This window comes from Scyliorhinus torazame, chromosome 27, assembly GCF_047496885.1.
Source record: "Scyliorhinus torazame isolate Kashiwa2021f chromosome 27, sScyTor2.1, whole genome shotgun sequence".
Classification (NCBI taxonomy): Eukaryota; Metazoa; Chordata; class Chondrichthyes; order Carcharhiniformes; family Scyliorhinidae; genus Scyliorhinus; species Scyliorhinus torazame.
Genome location: NC_092733.1, coordinates 2,001,834 through 2,018,612, shown reverse-complemented (window position 1 = coordinate 2,018,612; position 16,779 = coordinate 2,001,834). Strand labels below are relative to the sequence as shown.

General features: G+C 47.7%; 3 protein-coding genes across 6 annotated transcripts in view; 2 read left to right on the top strand and 1 right to left on the bottom strand.

Annotated features, from left to right (window-relative positions):
* Positions 1-6,266, top strand: part of LOC140403124 (heme-binding protein 2-like) — a 51,502-nt gene extending 45,236 nt beyond the window's left edge. For both annotated transcript variants that reach the window (XM_072490767.1, XM_072490768.1), the window contains exon 7: positions 380-6,266. In XM_072490767.1, coding sequence (XP_072346868.1) covers positions 380-461 — 82 coding nt within the window. In that variant the 3' untranslated portion in view covers positions 462-6,266. The remainder of the gene's footprint in view (positions 1-379) is intronic.
* LOC140403126 (3',5'-cyclic-AMP phosphodiesterase 4B-like) overlaps positions 1-13,982 on the bottom strand; it is a 965,446-nt gene extending 951,464 nt beyond the window's left edge. Inside the window, exon 1 of the mRNA XM_072490777.1 lies at positions 13,458-13,982. The gene's annotated coding sequence lies outside the window, so the exon portion shown is untranslated. The remainder of the gene's footprint in view (positions 1-13,457) is intronic.
* A 561-nt stretch (positions 13,983-14,543) lies between these two features.
* The window catches only part of LOC140403122 (uncharacterized), a 164,501-nt gene continuing 162,265 nt past the window's right edge, over positions 14,544-16,779 (top strand). For all 3 annotated transcript variants that reach the window (XM_072490766.1, XM_072490765.1, XM_072490764.1), the window contains exon 1: positions 14,544-14,651. In XM_072490766.1, coding sequence (XP_072346867.1) covers positions 14,594-14,651 — 58 coding nt within the window. In that variant the 5' untranslated portion in view covers positions 14,544-14,593. The remainder of the gene's footprint in view (positions 14,652-16,779) is intronic.

Genomic DNA, 16,779 nt, shown 5'->3' with positions numbered 1-16,779 from the left:
AGGAACGAGAACAATGCAGTGGGGATACGAGTCGGTGCTCGTACATGGGGGAAGTAGATCTGTGATTTCTCATGAGATTGGATCACTGGCTATTCCAGTGACACACAAAGCAAAGCAAAGATACAACATTTCCCATCTGGAAGAAAGGAAACCTATTCTATGCATTCTCTTAATAACAAATGGTGAGCTATGGAGACAGATTGTATCTATTTTTCTTGATAGTTTTGTCTCCCTTACATTATCCGAGAAGAGGTGAAAGCTAAAGAAAAAGACCAGGGGCAATGCCGCAATGCATATTATGTACATTAATTTGCAATTTACACTTAGTAAAAATTGCTCCTCTTAAAGTCAAACTTTTAAACATTTATTTTTCATACAGCCCAAAGACATTAGTGGATCGGCATAATGAAGTGTGGTATATCGCGGAAGGAGCTCCAGTATGTCCAAAGCATGTCCCATGAGCTCATCAAGAAGAACGTTCATGGGACCTGTTTTCTGCTCCATGGTAGCTCTAATCACAGCTTCTAGGTTTTAACTTCATGGAAAGAAATATGAAATTATTATCTGTCTCATCAAGGGGTCATATCTAACAGTATACTCTGCTTCAAATGATCATTAATTCCAGTTTTAGGACTGGCTAGGGCCCATGATATAGAGCATCCTCTCCGGAAACCAAGTTTCAGCATAAAGAAAAACAGAAAATGCTTCAAATTCTCAGTCTGTTGGCAGTGTCTGGGGAGAGACGAACAGTTACCGTTCCAAGCCGATGATCTTTCATCTTCAGCATAAATGTTTTGTTCATTCAGCAATCTACACCCTACTTCAGATAATTATTTGTATTCAACTAACAGCAATGGTAGCATATTGGTTATATTACAGGAACATAATCTGTGTTCAAAACCCACATGGCAGCTGGGGAATTTCAATTCAGTTAACTTGAAAAGAACTGGGATAAAAAGCGATGTCAGTAATGGCCACCACGTAACCTATTGGATTTGTTTTAATTAGCTGCATTAATAACCTACAAGCATTGGTTAAAACTGATCTCTAATCAGCTCCGAGATGTCCAATGCATCCTCTCTAAACCATGTCTGATTTTTATCCTGTGTGAAAAACCTTTACCCAACTTCATGACACAAGAAATTACAACTCAAACACAACGCAAACTGCAATTTGGTTAACATTTTTCTTTTGAAAATACCTTTGTTCCTGAACCACAGACTGAGCTCCAAGTAGGACCATCTAACTGAGCAGCTCAATAATTTACACTTTGGCTTCTGAAAACTATTACCCAAGTTCAGCAGGCTTGAAGGGCCGAATGACCTCCTCTGCTTCTATTTTCTATGTATGGTTCGGTAAAATAATTACTTCTTCAAATTTTTTAGTTTTGCACTTTTCCGCTCCTCAGTCTCTGCCACTGGTTGGTGCCCTTAGGGAACCCTGAAAAAATAACTGCAGCATTGCAACATAGTACTTCAAATCCAGGCTTGTCAGATCATTTAGCACAGGGCTAAATTGCTGGCTTTGAAAGCAGACCAAGGCAGGCCAGCACACGGTTCAATTCCCGTATCAGCCTCCCCGAACAGGTGCTGGAATGTGGCGACTAGGGGCTTTTCACAGTAACTTCATTTGAAGCCTACTTGTGACAATAAGCAATTTTCATTTCATTTCATTTCTTCTGCCATTAGATGTCAGATCATGGAAAGGTTCTGCAAATTTCTTGAATGTGGATTTTTCAAGATTCTCTTCTGATTTCCTTTCCTGTGTATATCAGAAATGTTGGAAGTGAATCGCAGAATTGTTACGGTGCAGAAGGAGGCCATTTGGCCCATCATGTCTGCACTGGCTCTCTGAATGAACAACTCACCTAGCACCATTTCCCCCTCCTTCTCCCCAGAATCCTGCACATCCTTCCTTTGCAGACAGCAGTTTAATTCCCTTTTTAATGTTCCAATCGAACCTGTCTCCACCGCACTTCAAGCCGTGTTCCAAACCCCAATCATTCGCTGAGTAAAATAGTTTCGCCTCATATCACTTTTGATTCTTTTACAAATTACGTTAAATCTGTGCCTTCTCATTCTCGATCTTTTCATGAGTGGGAACAATTTCGATACTGTTCACACCCCTCATGATTTTTAATTCCTCTGTCAAATCTCATCTCAACCTTTGTTTCTCTAAGGAACAGTCCCAGCGTCTCCAATCTATCTTCATCGCTGGAACTATTCTCATTGATCTTTGCTCACGCTCTAATGCTTTCAGATGGCGGCACAGTGGTTAGCACTGCTGCCTCATAGTGCCAAGGACCCAGGTTCAACTCCGGCCTCAGTCTCTGTCTGTGTAGAGTTTGCACATTCTCCCTGTGTCTGCGTGGGTTTCCTCCCGGTGCTCCGGTTTCCTCTCACAGTCCAAAGGTGTGCAGGTTAGGTGGATTGGCCATGGTAAAATTGTCCCTTAGTGCTCAAAGATTAGGTGGGGTTACAGATTTACGGAGTGAGCCTAGGTAGGCTGCTCTTTCAGAGGGTCGATGCAGACTTGATGGGCCGAATGGTCTCCTTCTGCACTGTAGGGATTCTATGATAAACATCCTTCCTAAAATGCGGCACCCAAAACTTAATGTAGTACTCCAACTGAAGCCAACCTAGTGCCTTATAAAAGGTCAAAATAACCTCCTTGTTCTTATACTCTATGCCCCTATTGCTAAGCGGAGGAGACTATATGCTTTATTAATTGTGCCTTCAATATGTCCGGCCACTTTCAATGATCTATGCACATATACACCCGGGTCCCTCTGCTCCTCCACCCCCTGTAGAGTTGCACCCTTTATTTTATATTGTCTCACCATGCCCTTCCTACACTCCGCTGCATTAATCTGTTGCCCATCGAATTCTGTGTCCATGGGCACGGTTCAACCACAAAAAAAGTTTGGTTTTGGCACAGTTAACAGCAGCACAGTGGTTCGCACTATTGCTTCACAGCGCCAAGGACCTGGGTTCCAATTCCCGGCTTGGGTCACTTTCTGTGCGGAGTCTGCATATCCTCCCCGTGTCTGCGTGGGTTTCTTCCGGGTGCTCCGGTTTACTCCCACAGTCCAAAGATGTGCAGGTTAGGTGGATTGGCCATGATAAATTGCCCTTAGTGTCCAGAATTGCCCTTAGTGTTGGGTGGAGGTGTTGACCTTGGGTGGGGTGCTCTTTCCAAGAGCCGGTGCAGACTCAATGGGCCGAATGGCCTCCTTCTGCACTGTAAATTCTATGATAATCTCTGATTAATCTAGGACAAAGGTTCGGCACAACATCGTGGGTCAAAGGGCCTGTTCTGTGCTGTATTTTTCTATGTTCTATGTTCTTAGTGCACCCATCTCCAGCTCCTCAGAAACCGCATTAGGGAACTGGAGCTGGATAAACTTTGGATCATTCGGAAAGCAGAGGTGGCCATAGATAGAAGCTTCAGGGATGTAGTTACTCCGAAGAATAAAGATAGATGGCTGACGGTGAGAGGGGCTGGGAGGAAGCAGTCAGTACAGGGATCCCCTGTGGTCGTTCCCCTTAGTAACAAGTATACCGCTTTGGATACTGTTTGGGGGGGGGGGAGACGACTTACCAGGGGTAAGCCATGGGGTACAGGTCTCTGGCACAGAGTCTGTCCCTGTTGCTCAGAAGAGAAGCGGGGAGAGGAGTAGAGTATTAGTCATTGGAGACTCCATAGATAGGAGATTCTGTGGGAACGAGAGAGACTCGCGGTTGGTGTGTTGCCTCCCAGGTGCCAGGGTGCGTGATGTCTCGGATCGTGTTTTCGGGCTCCTTAATGTGCAGACTCCGCACAGACGTGATCCAAGCCGGGAATCGAACCCTGATCCCTGGTGCAATGAAGCAACAGTGCTAACCATTGTGCTACCGTGCCACCTTAGTACCCAGAAGTTTACACTGGTTAGAGAATGGGATGCCTTCTAGGTGAAGCATTATGGGGAAGTAGACCTAGGTAGGGTGCTCCTTCAGAGGGGCGGTGCAGATTCGATGGGCCGAATGGCCTCCTTCTGCACTGTAAGGAATTCTATGTTTCTAATGGAACTGAAGAAATCATGACATAGAATTTAGAGCACGGAAACAGCTTTTCTTTGTCAATGAGACAATATTTGCGGTCAGTTTCTGGCGTTAGCCCATAAATTTCCTGCTGGTGAGCTGGCTCCTCGCAGATTGGAGCACAATTTTGGAAGGCTGCCCCGATCTCCCCCTCCCCCCCCCTCTTTCTGGCCCTTCCCATTTTCAAACCCCCTAACCTTGGGGAGGCCCCCAGGAACACCCCTTCATCCCACTCCACCTGGTAAGACCCCCCCTTCCCCCGGGCACAATCACTGGCAGTGCCACTCTGGCAGTCAGGCACTTCCTTCCTGCCACACTGGCAGTGCCCCAGACAGCCTGGCAGGGTAGCACTGCTGTGGTACCCAGGGTGCGAGTCTGGCAGTGCCAAGGTGCCTGGTGCCAGAGGGAGTGCCAGAGGGCCAGCCTGCCCTATCCCCGACCAACCGGGGTCATTAATGGCCTGGGTGATTTCCCCCAGTGCCATTACAACTGGTCCACTAAACGCCACCCTGGCGAGGTCTCCCAGGCACGGCCGTTAGGTCCTGGGCGCCGGGAGAATCCGGTGACCGCATATTTAAATGGGCCGAATGGCTCATTTAAATATGCTGAGCATGATCACGCCCAGTGTGGGCGAGATCCAGAGCGGGATGTCCTGCGAGACTCACAAGACATTTTGAGTGTTGTGAATGTTATTCAACAGCCTTGTCCCGACGCCAAGTCAGGCGCGACGGGGCCTCTGAATTGCGCCCCATGTTTCTACTGTTCTTCCCAAGCCTGTTGTACGGTACTGTATCAAACTCACATCAACAGCACTGAGGCTCATCAGCCCTCCCAGTTACCTCTTCAAGAACCTCCAGCAAGTCAGTTAAACATGATTTTCCCTGAAGAATTCCAAGCTGGCTTTCCTTAATTAACCTGCATTCATCCATGTGGCTAATACCTTTGTTCCAATTATCGTTTAAGTTTGCCCACCACTGAAGTTAAAATGATTAACCTGTAGTTTCTGGGCTTATCTTTTAAATAAAGGGGTAACATTTGCAATTCTCTGATCCTCTGGGACCAGCCAAGTCCAAGGAAGACTGAAAAATGACGGCTAGTACCGCTGCAACATCTGCTCTCACTTCCCTCAGTATCCCTGGGGTGCATTTAATCCGGTCCCAGCGCCTTATCAACTTTGAGGACAGATCACCTCCTACTTTTCAATTTGATTTGATTTGATTGATTGATTTGATTTATTGTCACATACAGTGAAAAGTATTTTTCTGTGGCTGAGGGAATGTACACAGTACGTACATAGTAGACAAAAAGAATAATCAAATGAATACATTGACAAATGGTACATCGACAGTGATTGGTTACAGTGCGGAAGAAGGAGCCAAACAAAGGAAATACATAGAACAAAAGAACAAAGAAATGTACAGCACAGGAACAGGCCCTTCGGCCCTCCAAGCCCGTGCCGACCATGCTGCCCGACTAAACTACAATCTTCTACACTTCCTGGGTCCGTATCCCTCTATTCCCATCCTATTCATGTATTTGTCAAGATGCCCCTTAAATGTCACTATCGTCCCTGCTTCCACCACCTCCTCCGGTAGAGAGTTCCAGGCACCCACTACCCTCTGCGTAAAAAACTTGCCTCGTACATCTACTCTAAACCTTGCCCCTCTCACCTTAAACCTATGCCCCCTAGTAATTGACCCCTCTACCCTGGGGAAAAGCCTCTGACTATATACTCTGTCTATGCCCCTCATAATTTTGTATACCTCTATCAGGTCTCCCCTCAACCTCCTTCATTCCAGTGAGAACAAACCGAGTTTATTCAACCGCTCCTCATAGCTAATGCCCTCCATACCAGGCAACATTCTGGTAAATCTCTTCTGCACCCTCTCTAAAGCCTCCACATCCTTCTGGTAGTGTGGCGACCAGAATTGAACACTATACTCCAAGTGTGGCCTAACTAAGGTTCTATACAGCTGCAACATGACTTGCCAATTCTTATACTCAATGCCCCGGCCAATGAAGGCAAGAATGCCGTATGCCTTCTTGACTACCTTCTCCACCTGTGCTGCCCCTTTCAATGACCCGTGGACCTGTACTCCTAGATCTCTTTGACTTTCAAGACTCTTGAGGGTTCTACCATTCACTGTGTATTCCCTACCTGCATTACACCTTCCAAAATGCATTACCTCACATTTGTCCGGATTAAACTCCATCTGCCATCTCTCCGCCCAAGTCTCCAAACAATCTAAATCCTGCTGTATCCTCCGACAGTCCTCATCGCTAACCGCAATTCCACCAACCTTTGTGTCGTCTGCAAACTTACTAATCAGACCAGTTACATTTTCCTCCAAATCATTTATATATACTACAAACAGCAAAGGTCCCAGCACTGATCCCTGTGGAACACCACTGGTCACAGCCCTCCAATTAGAAAAGCATCCCTCCATTGCTACTCTCTGCCTTCTATGGCCTAGCCAGTTCTGTATCCACCTTGCCAGCTCACCCCTGATCCCGTGTGACTTCACCTTTTGTACTAGTCTACCATGAGGGACCTTGTCAAAGGCCTTACTGAAGTCCATATAGACAACATCTACTGCCCTACCTGCATCAATCATCTTAGTGACCTCCTCGAAAAACTCTATCAAGTTAGTGAGACACGACCTCCCCTTCACAAAACCGTGCTGACTCTCACTAATACGTCCATTTGCTTCCAAATGGGAGTAGATCCTGTCTCGAAGAATTCTCTCCAGTAATTTCCCGACCACTGAAGTAAGGCTCACCGGCCTGTAGTTCCCGGGATTATCCTTGCTACCCTTCTTAAACAGAGGAACAACATTGGCTATTCTCCAGTCCTCCGGGACATCCCCTGAAGACAGCGAGGATCCAAAGATTTCTGTCAAGGCCTCAGCAATTTCCTCTCCAGCCTCCTTCAGTATTCTGGGGTAGATCCCATCAGGCCCTGGGGACTTATCTACCTTAATATTTTTTAAGACACCCAACACCTCGTCTTTTTGGATCTCAATGTGACCCAGGCTATCTACACACCCTTCTCCAGACTCAACATCTACCAATTTCTTCTCTTTGGTGAATACTGATGCAAAGTATTAATTTAGTACCTCGCCCATTTCCTCTGGCTCCACACATAGATTCCCTTGCCTATCCTTCAGTGGGCCAACCCTTTCCCTGGCTACCCTCTTGCTTTTTATGTACGTGTAAAAAGCCTTGGGATTTTCCTTAACCCTATTTGCCTTATATTCCTCGCAGGCTTCGTCTGTTCCCAGCCTTTTAGCCCTGACAAATGCCTCCTTTTTCTTTTTGACGAGGCCTACAATATCTCTCGTCATCCAAGGTTCCCGAAAATTGCCGTATTTATCCTTCTTCCTCACAGGAACATGCCGGTCCTGAATTCCTTTCAACTGCCACTTGAAAGCCTCCCACATGTCAGATGTTGATTTGCCCTCAAACATCCGCCCCCAATCTATGTTCTTCAGTTCCCGCCTAATATTGTTATAATTAGCCTTCCCCCAATTTAGCACATTCATCCTAGGACCACTCTTATCCTTGTCCACCAGTACTTTAAAACTTACTGAATTGTGGTCACTGTTACCGAAATGCTCCCCTACTGAAACATCTACCACCTGGCCGGGCTCATTCCCCAATACCAGGTCCAGTACCGCCCCTTCCCTAGTTGGACTGTCTACATATTGTTTTAAGAAGCCCTCCTGGATGCTCCTTACAAACTCCGCCCCGTCTAAGCCCCTGGCACTAAGTGAGTCCCAGTCAATATTGGGGAAGTTGAAGTCTCCCATCACCACAACCCTGTTGTTTTTACTCTTTTCCAAAATCTGTCTACCTATCTGCTCCTCTATCTCCCGCTGGCTGTTGGGAGGCCTGTAGTAAACCCCCAACATTGTGACTGCACCCTTCTTATTCCTGATCTCTACCCATATAGCCTCACTGCCCTCTGAGGTGTCCTCTCGCAGTACAGCTGTGATATTCTCCCGAACCAGTAGCGCAACTCCGCCTCCCTTTTTACATCCCCCTCTATCCCGCCTGAAACATCTAAATCCTGGAACGTTTAGCTGCCAATCCTGCCCTTCCCTCAACCAGGTCTCTGTAATGGCAACAACATCATAGTTCCAAGTACTAATCCAAGCTCTAAGTTCATCTGCCTTACCCGTAATACTTCTTGCATTAAAACATATGCACTTCAGGCCACCAGACCCGCTGTGTTCAGCAACTTCTGCCTGTCTGCTCTGCCTCAGAGCCACACTGTCCCTATTCCCTAGTTCTCCCTCAATGCTCTCACCTTCTGACCTATTGCTCCCGTGCCCACCCCCCTGCCATACTAGTTTAAACCCTCCCGTGTGACACTAGCAAACCTCGCGGCCAGGATATTTATGCCTCTCCGGTTTAGATGCAACCCGTCCTTCTTATATAGGTCACACCTGCCCCGGAAGAGCTCCCAGTGGTCCAGATAATGGAAACCCTCCCTCCTACACCAGCTGTTTAGCCACGTGTTTAGCTGCTCTATCTTCCTATTTCTAGCCTCACTGGCACGTGGCACAGGGAGTAATCCCGAGATTACAACCCTCGAGGTCCTGTCTTTTAACTTTCTGCGTAGCTCCCTGAACTCCTGCTGCAGGACCTCATGCCCCTTCCTGCCTATGTCGTTAGTACCAATATGTACAACGACCTCTGCCTGTTTGCCCTCCCCCTTCAGGATGCCCTCTACCCGTTCGGAGACATCCTGGACCCTGGCACCAGGGAGGCAACATACCATCCTGGAGTCTCTTTCACGTCCACAGAAGCGCCTATCTGTGCCCCTGACTATAGAGTCCCCTATTACTATTACTCTTCTGCGCTTTGACCCTCCCTTCTGAACATCAGAGCCAGCTGTGGTGCGACTGCTCTGGCTACTGCTGTTTTCCCCTGATAGGCTATCCCCCCCGACAGTATCCAAAGGGGTATATCTGTTCGAGAGGGGGACAACCACAGGGGATTCCTGCACTGACTGCCTGCCCTTTCTGGTGGTCACCCATTTCTCTGCCTGCACCTTGGGTGTGACCACATTTACATAACTGCGATCTATGACGCTTTCCGCCACCTGCATGCTCCTAAGTGCATCCAATTGCTGCTCCAACCGAACCATGCGGTCTGTGAGGAGCTCCAGTAGGGTACACTTTCTGCAGATGAAGCCATCCGGGACGCTGGAAGCCTCCCGGACCTGCCACATCTCACAGTCAGAGCACAGCACCCCTCTAACTGACATTGCGTCAATTAATTAAAATTAAAATTCAAATTTTTTTTTTTTTTGAATATATTTTTTTTAAATTTCAAAGTTACTGTTAACTATCTGTTTCCTAGCACTAGATTTCTAATAGAAATGCGAAAGCTAAATATAGTACTCTCCGATCTCTGGCTTAGATATCCCTCTAAATTATAATTAAGTAATTATGTTTAATTAGTTACCAATGCTCAATTTTTTTTAATTTAGTGTAGAATCCCAACCAGCCACTCAGGCCACAGCTTTTCTGTGATGTCACTTCAGTTTCCCCCCGACACACACACAATTTGAAAAAGGTACAAAAGTAAAAATGAGTAAAAATCACTTACTTACCTTCTTAGTGTTAATAATAAAATATGGTACTTACCTCACACCAATGGGTTTTATAATTAGGTTAGAAGAGGAGGGCGGGTGGGAGACACTACACGTGTAGTGTCTCGGGTTTCCTCTCCACCAGAATTTATTGGTGAGGGTCTTCCCAGAAGTCCGCGGGTCGAACTTCCTGTTCCCGCCTTAAATACTAAAATATAATTTAAAAAAAACAGAAAAGAGGGACCGAAAACGGGACCAGGTAAGTGTTTTTAAAGGACAGACTTACCTCCCAGCAATCACTTCCGCACTGCCCCCGCTGAAATTGACTCACCAGCTCTGCTCCCGCCGAAATCGACTGGCCTGCCCCTGCAAAGACAAGTGTTTTTAAAGGACAGACTTACCTCCCAGCAATCACTTCCGCACTGCCCCCGCTGAAATTGACTCACCAGCTCTGCTCCCGCCGAAATCGACTGGCCTGCCCCTGCAAAGACAAGTGTTTTTAAAGGACAGACTTACCTCCCAGCAATCACTTCCGCACTGCCCCCGCTGAAATTGACTCACCAGCTCTGCTCCCGCCGAAATCGACATGAGCAAGAGCAGCATAGGGCATCGTGAATAGTGTTCTTACAGGGAACAAATCAATCCGAGGGGAAGTCGTTGAGGAGTGTTGTAGCTGTGGGGAAGAAGCTGTTCCTATGTCTGGATGTGCGGGTCTTCAGACTTCTGTACCTTCTGCCTGATGGAAGGGCTTGGAAGAAGGCAAGGCCTGGGTGGGAGCGGTCTCTGATAATGCTGTCTGCCTTCCTGAGGCAGCGGGAGGTGTATACAGAATATATTTTAAATCCATCTAGTGCCTCATTTTTTTACCGTGGCCTGGGTAGTATATATAAACGGTTCACTGGCAGATTAATTTCAGTTTTTCCCATGACATTATATTAATTTCAGTTTTTCCGAAGTTACATTATATTAACAGATTCTTGAATAAAGGGAAAATGCTCATTTGCTCTTTGTACGATTATTGAATCTGCTTTTCTATAGATCCTAATATTGAATAGACGATGGAATGTGAGAAATAATAAATATTTCACTCTATTTCAATAAATTTGTACATTGTGTGTTCTGTGAGTTTTACTGTACCACTTTTCTTAATTTGAACCGGTATTAGAATAGAGACACATTCCAATTCATTGAAACATTGAATAGTAACAGCACAGGAGGTCATTCAGCCAGCCGTGTCTGTGCTGGCCCTCTGCAGGAGCAATTCACCTAATTCCGCCTTTTCCCTGTAGCCCTGCACATTTTTTCTTCTCAGATAATGATCAAATTCCTTTTTGAATGCCTGGATTGAAACCTCCTCCACCACATTCACAGGCAGTCCATTCTCAATCCTAACCACTCGTTGCATCAGAAAGCTGTTTCCTCAAGTCATCATTACCTCCTTAGCTTAAATCTGTGCCTTCTGGAATATCGATCCGTCCACCAATGGAAACAGTTTTGCCCGATCTACTTTGTCCAGACTCCTCACGGTTTTTGAAAACCTAGATCAAATCTCCTTTCAACCTTCCTTTTTCTAGAAAAACAGTCCCGACTTCTTCAATCTTGCTACATAACTAAAGGTTCTCATCCCAGGAACCGTTCTTCGATGTCTTCACATCCTTCCCAAAGTGCGGTGCTCGGAACTCTCATCCACAATCTGTCTGGCAGACATAATTCTGCAATAAAAATGTTTCTTTTGACGCAGCAAATAAATAGATTAAAAGGCGGAACATTATATGATGAATTTTCTCAGATCTTTTGGGTGTCGGCCCAAATCTTCAACTGGGGAGATCACATACTCATGTTAATTTTAATAGATGAAAAATCAGAGGTTGCTGTCATGTAATTTCTAAACATCCATCCCCATGAGATCGGGCTTCCTTTGAGGAGCACAGAAGAGGAAAATTTACCCCAATCTCTTTTCCCGCTGGAAAAATATTCAAGTTTCTCTGGCCAAAGATGTGCAGGTTAGGTGGATTGGCCATCCTAAATTGCCCCTTAGTGTTCAACCGTTAGGTGGGGTTATGGGGATGGGGGATTGGGCAGGGGCCGGGGTGAGGTGCTCTATCGGGGCGACGGTGCAGACTCAATGGGCCGAATGGCCTCTTTCTGCGCGGTACGGATTGTATGAACATAAAATAATTGACCATGTGGATATTCGGCTCCCACATTACCGCTGGGATGGTGTACCAAACAATAACAGGAAAGATTATTCCTGTTATTCTCCTGCAGAGACACAGAGAGGGCATCATTCGCCCCAGGCGTGGTTCACAGTGGTGTGTGAAAGAAGGGTTAGGGGGAGGGGGCTGGGACTGCATGGAGGATTGGGCGGGTGGATGCTTACATGGGGGCGGAAAGGTCTCAGGTGGGGGTGTTGGTATCAACTCCTACGTGCTGCCCGGTGTAGGTCATTGATCTTATTACGATACTGGAGACCAGTCCTCCTGGTCACACTCCCCGAGCTCACGACCACTGCCACCTCTTCCCAGGCGGCACTGTCTGCCCTGTGGTTCACCCTCCAGGACCCTTGGGGGAACAGGACATCCCTTCTGGCCTCCACCACATCTAGGGGCATTCCCAAATGTGGGGGCCAGTCGCCTCGGCGCTATGGCTGCGAGCTGAGTGGGGCTGGCTGTGCAACTGCTGTTTAAGTGCTGCTCAACCTTGCTGGCGGGGGTGGAGGGGGGTGAGGGTGTGAGGGCGGCTGCTGGAGAACGTGGCCCCTGCGAATCAGTTGACGAGCCTTCATTTGCAGTGAGAAGCCCCTCATTGTTGGCGACATCTCCTGCCCGTCGCCTCTGGCTCTCCTCTCATCAGCTATGGACCTGCTGGAGTGTCACTGTCCTCTCCTTCTCAATGTATTGGCCGCACCCTAATGTCTCCATCAACTCCAGGAAAGCCTCTTCCAATGGCTCAGCATCAACCTGACCAATTAAGGTTGAATAGCGTTGCCAGCCTCACAAGGCCGAGCACCAGGAGGCTCGCGGCAGTTCCCGCTCACTACCACACTTAGCAACCTTTCCGGATAATCGCGCCTGTTTTCTTTACCTCGAATGACATTCTTGTTCCAGAACAGGTTATTCAGCCCACTGCATCCATGCTGCATCGCTGCAAGAGCACATCATCCCACTCCCCTGCCTTTTCCACAAATCCTGCAAATATGTTCTCATCAGGTAACTAGCCAATTTGTTCTGAAAGCCATGTTTCCACCACATTCGCAGGCAGGACATTCTCGATGAATGGTGGGCAATCTGTGTTCCAGGGGCCACATAGGGTTCTGAGTGCGGCCCATGAGACATTTTGTTGACTGTTGTCGATGTACAGAGTTGCCACATTCCGCTGGTTTCCATCCGTGTAGCTTTTTCCCTCCCAGTATAACTGAAATGATACACGCGTAAAGCTAAGGTACGGTGAAGCGAGGTGCATGCTGATTGCACACTGACTGTGAGCCGTGCGCTCCCCCCTCCTTGCATCCAAACATGAATATTTATTTTTTAACCACTTGAACATATGAACGATTAAGCCTTTTTTAATAACTTCGATATTCAGTGGGTATCAAATGTATTCAGCCTTATTCAAGGGCCATAGTGAACAAACCCAATTTCAATCTTGCGGCCCACTGAGATGAAGTAGGGAACCTCTCTGTGTAGAAACACCGACCTGAGGGTGGCCTTTCAGAGAGAGGATTTGTCAGTTGTGTGTATTGTGTAAACCTAAATAAACCAGCTCATTTTTTATCCTACCTTGCATCCCGGCGTCTCTTCCGTTGGATTCTACAGCGTGAACTTTTTTCCTCATGGCGCCGTTACTTCTTCTGTACTTGACGTGCGTGAGAAAGGATGCACTGGTACTGGAGGGGGTGCAGAGGAGATTCACTCGGTTGATTCCAGAGTTGAGAGGATCGCCTTATGAGAGGCTGGGGCTATACTCATTGAAATTTAGAAGAATTTGGGATGGGGGTGGACCTGATAGGAGGATGCAAAACGATGAAGGGAATGGATAAGATAGAAGCAAGGAGATTGTTTCCACTGGCGGGTGAAACTAAAACCAAGGGGCAGAGCCTCACAATAAGGGGGAGTAGATTTCGGACTGAGTTGAGGAGGAACTCCTTCACCCAAAGGATTGTGAGTCTGCAGGATACCCTGCCTCGTGAAGCAGTTGAGGCTATCTGGTTGAATGTTTTTAAGGCAGAGGTAGATAGATTTTTGAACCGTAAAGGGTTACGGTGAGCGGGCGGGTAAGTGAAGCCGAGTCCACAAAGATCGGCCGTGATCTCGGTGAATGGCCGAGGGGGCTCGAGGGGCTAGGTGGCCGACTCCTGTCCCCAGTTGTAGCTCTGCGGCCTTGGCCTTCCCACCTGTGAAAACACTTTCCCTCCTCTCTCCCTCCTCTCTCGCTCCCCGCTCCCTCTCCCCTCCCTCTCTCCTCTCCCTCACTCACATCTCGCTCCCTCACAACCTGCTCCCCCCCAAAGGGCAACAACACCAGTCTGTCCAGGTCACCTAAATCCCCCATTCCCATCAAGTGCTTCCTAATTCCCGTGATAAACAGTCCCAGATTCCAGTATTGTTATTTATCCCCGGTTAGCCGGCAGTTTAGACAGATTGCGGAGGAGGCTGTGAAGATCGACGCCGCGGTTCCCGCGCTCCACCTGAGGAGACCGAGCGCCGGCCGCCGGCTCCCCATTCCCGGGCATGCGCACTCGCGCCCCGCCTGTGGAGATCGAGCGCCGGCCGCCGGCTCCCCATTCCCGGGCATGCGCACTCGCGCTCCGCGCCCGCGGGGGGGGCGGTTGGGGCATGGTGACGTCACAATGGGCCCTGTGTTGACGGGAAGCGCGCTCGTGCGCACTCAGGCCTCACACCTGGCCCGGCTCAAGATGGCGGCGTGTGGCTACCTGCTGCTCCTCACCTGTGTCCTGGGCCACCTGCCCCCGGGTGAGTACTGGGCACACAAATGGCCGCTGAACCCCAAACCGCATCCCCAGATAAATCACCCTCACACTTCACCGCAGTGGCCGCACTCGCCAGCTCAGAGATGCACCATCATTTGTCAATTACTGGGTAAAGTTGTAGATTTTAAGAAGGTAAGTAGTGTCCTCGACCCAAACACCTTCAGCTGCTTCGTCAATGACCTCCCTTCCCTCGTAAGGTCAGAAGTGGGGATGTTTGCGGATGACTGCACAGTGTTCAGTACCATTCGTGACTCCTCAGGTAATGAAGCAGTCCATGTCCAAATGCAGCAAGACCTGGACAATATCCGGGCCTGGGCTGACAAGTGGCAACTTACACAAGTGCCAGGCAATGACCATCTCCTACAAAAGAGGATCTAACCACCGCCCCTTGGCATTCAATGGCATTACCACCGCTGAATCCCCCACAATCAACAGCCTGGGGGTTACCATTGATCAGAAACTGAACTGGACCCAGCCACATTAATACTGTGGCTACTTGGGTCAGGTCAGAGGCTGGGAATCCTGCGGAGAGTAACTCACCTGATTCCCCAAAGCCTGTCCACCATTTACAAGGCACAAGTCAGGAGTCTCATGGATTACGCTCCACTCGCCTGGATGAGTGCAGCTCCAACAACACTCAAGAATTTCAACCATCCAGGACAACGCAGTCTGCTTAATTGCTCCTCTTTCCAAAAACATTCAAATCCTCTGCCACCGACGAACAGTGGCAGTCGTGTGTACCATCTACAAGATGCACTGCAGCAACTCGCCAAGGTTCCTTAGACAGATCCTTCCAAACCCATGACCACTACCATCTGGAAGGACAAGAACAGCAGATACCTGGGAACATCACCACCTGGAGGTTCTCCTCCAAGTCACTCACCACCCCAACTTGGAAATATATCGCCGTTCCTTCACTGTTGCTGTGTCAACATCCTGGAACTCCCTCCCTAACAGCACAGTGGGTGTGCCTACACCTCAAGGACTGCAACGGTTCAAGAAGGCAATTTAGCACCATCTTTTGAAGGGCAACTAGAGATGGGCAATAAATGCAGGCCTAGCCAGCGACGCCCACATCCCATAAACGAATAAAACATTTTGATCAATGAAAGTTCAATAAACTTGCATTTCACATCATCGGGGCCCAAAGCCCTTCACAACTGATTAATTACCATTTAAGTATAGCCATTGTCAGTGTATAGGAAACATGTCAATCAATATACATTCAGCAAGTCCCACAATAGTAATACGATAAATGGGCACACTATCTGTGTTGGGTATCGGGAAAATCTTAACGAGAAACTGCCCCACTCATCTTCAGGTACTGCCATTGGATCGGCTACACCTGTCTAAACAGACCCCTGGTTTAATATCCCATCGAATATACAGCTCCTCTTACAATGGGAGCGTCCTTCAGTCCAAAATTAAAGTGTTGTCTTAGATTATACAACCATCCTGGAGTGGGACTTTAACCTATATTCTTCTGCCTCAGTCACAACAGTACCACCAGTGGACCAAGCCTATACTATCAGCTGAGATTTAACAATTTTCATCATTGGGTGTATTGTCCACAGAGACTAACAGTGACCTTTTTTTCCCCAATTCCTTGTTTATTCAGTGGGTAAAGACACTCACTGTTGGGAGTAACCCAAGGGTATAAACACCAGAAGGTTTGAGGTTAAATCCCTGCCTGCGCTGATCTAATTGATCTCAGTATGCTGCATCTGGTCACAGTGTTCCGAGGCAAGAATATCAGGCAGCAAATGTTCTCACCCTTGCTAGCTATCATCTGCGGGTGATCACCGGTTTGGTGTTGGTTGTAATGCCCTTTCAGTAATTAAACAGTCTGTTGATACTCAATGTGTGGGCTCACACGTAAAGATTTGAATAATGGCTGCTTTGGCAAGGTGCCCAAGACCAGCTGACACTCATTGAACTAGCACAAGTCCGCATGTTCAGGATATACGCACAATTGACATAAGGTTATAATGATGGCAGATTCCTTGTAAGCAAACGTCATTCGAAGGCTTGCCTCTGCAGTAATTGGTGTGATTGTAGAGGCCAATTCTTGATCTGCAGGTGTTTAAACAGGGCATAGGATTGCCGGTTTG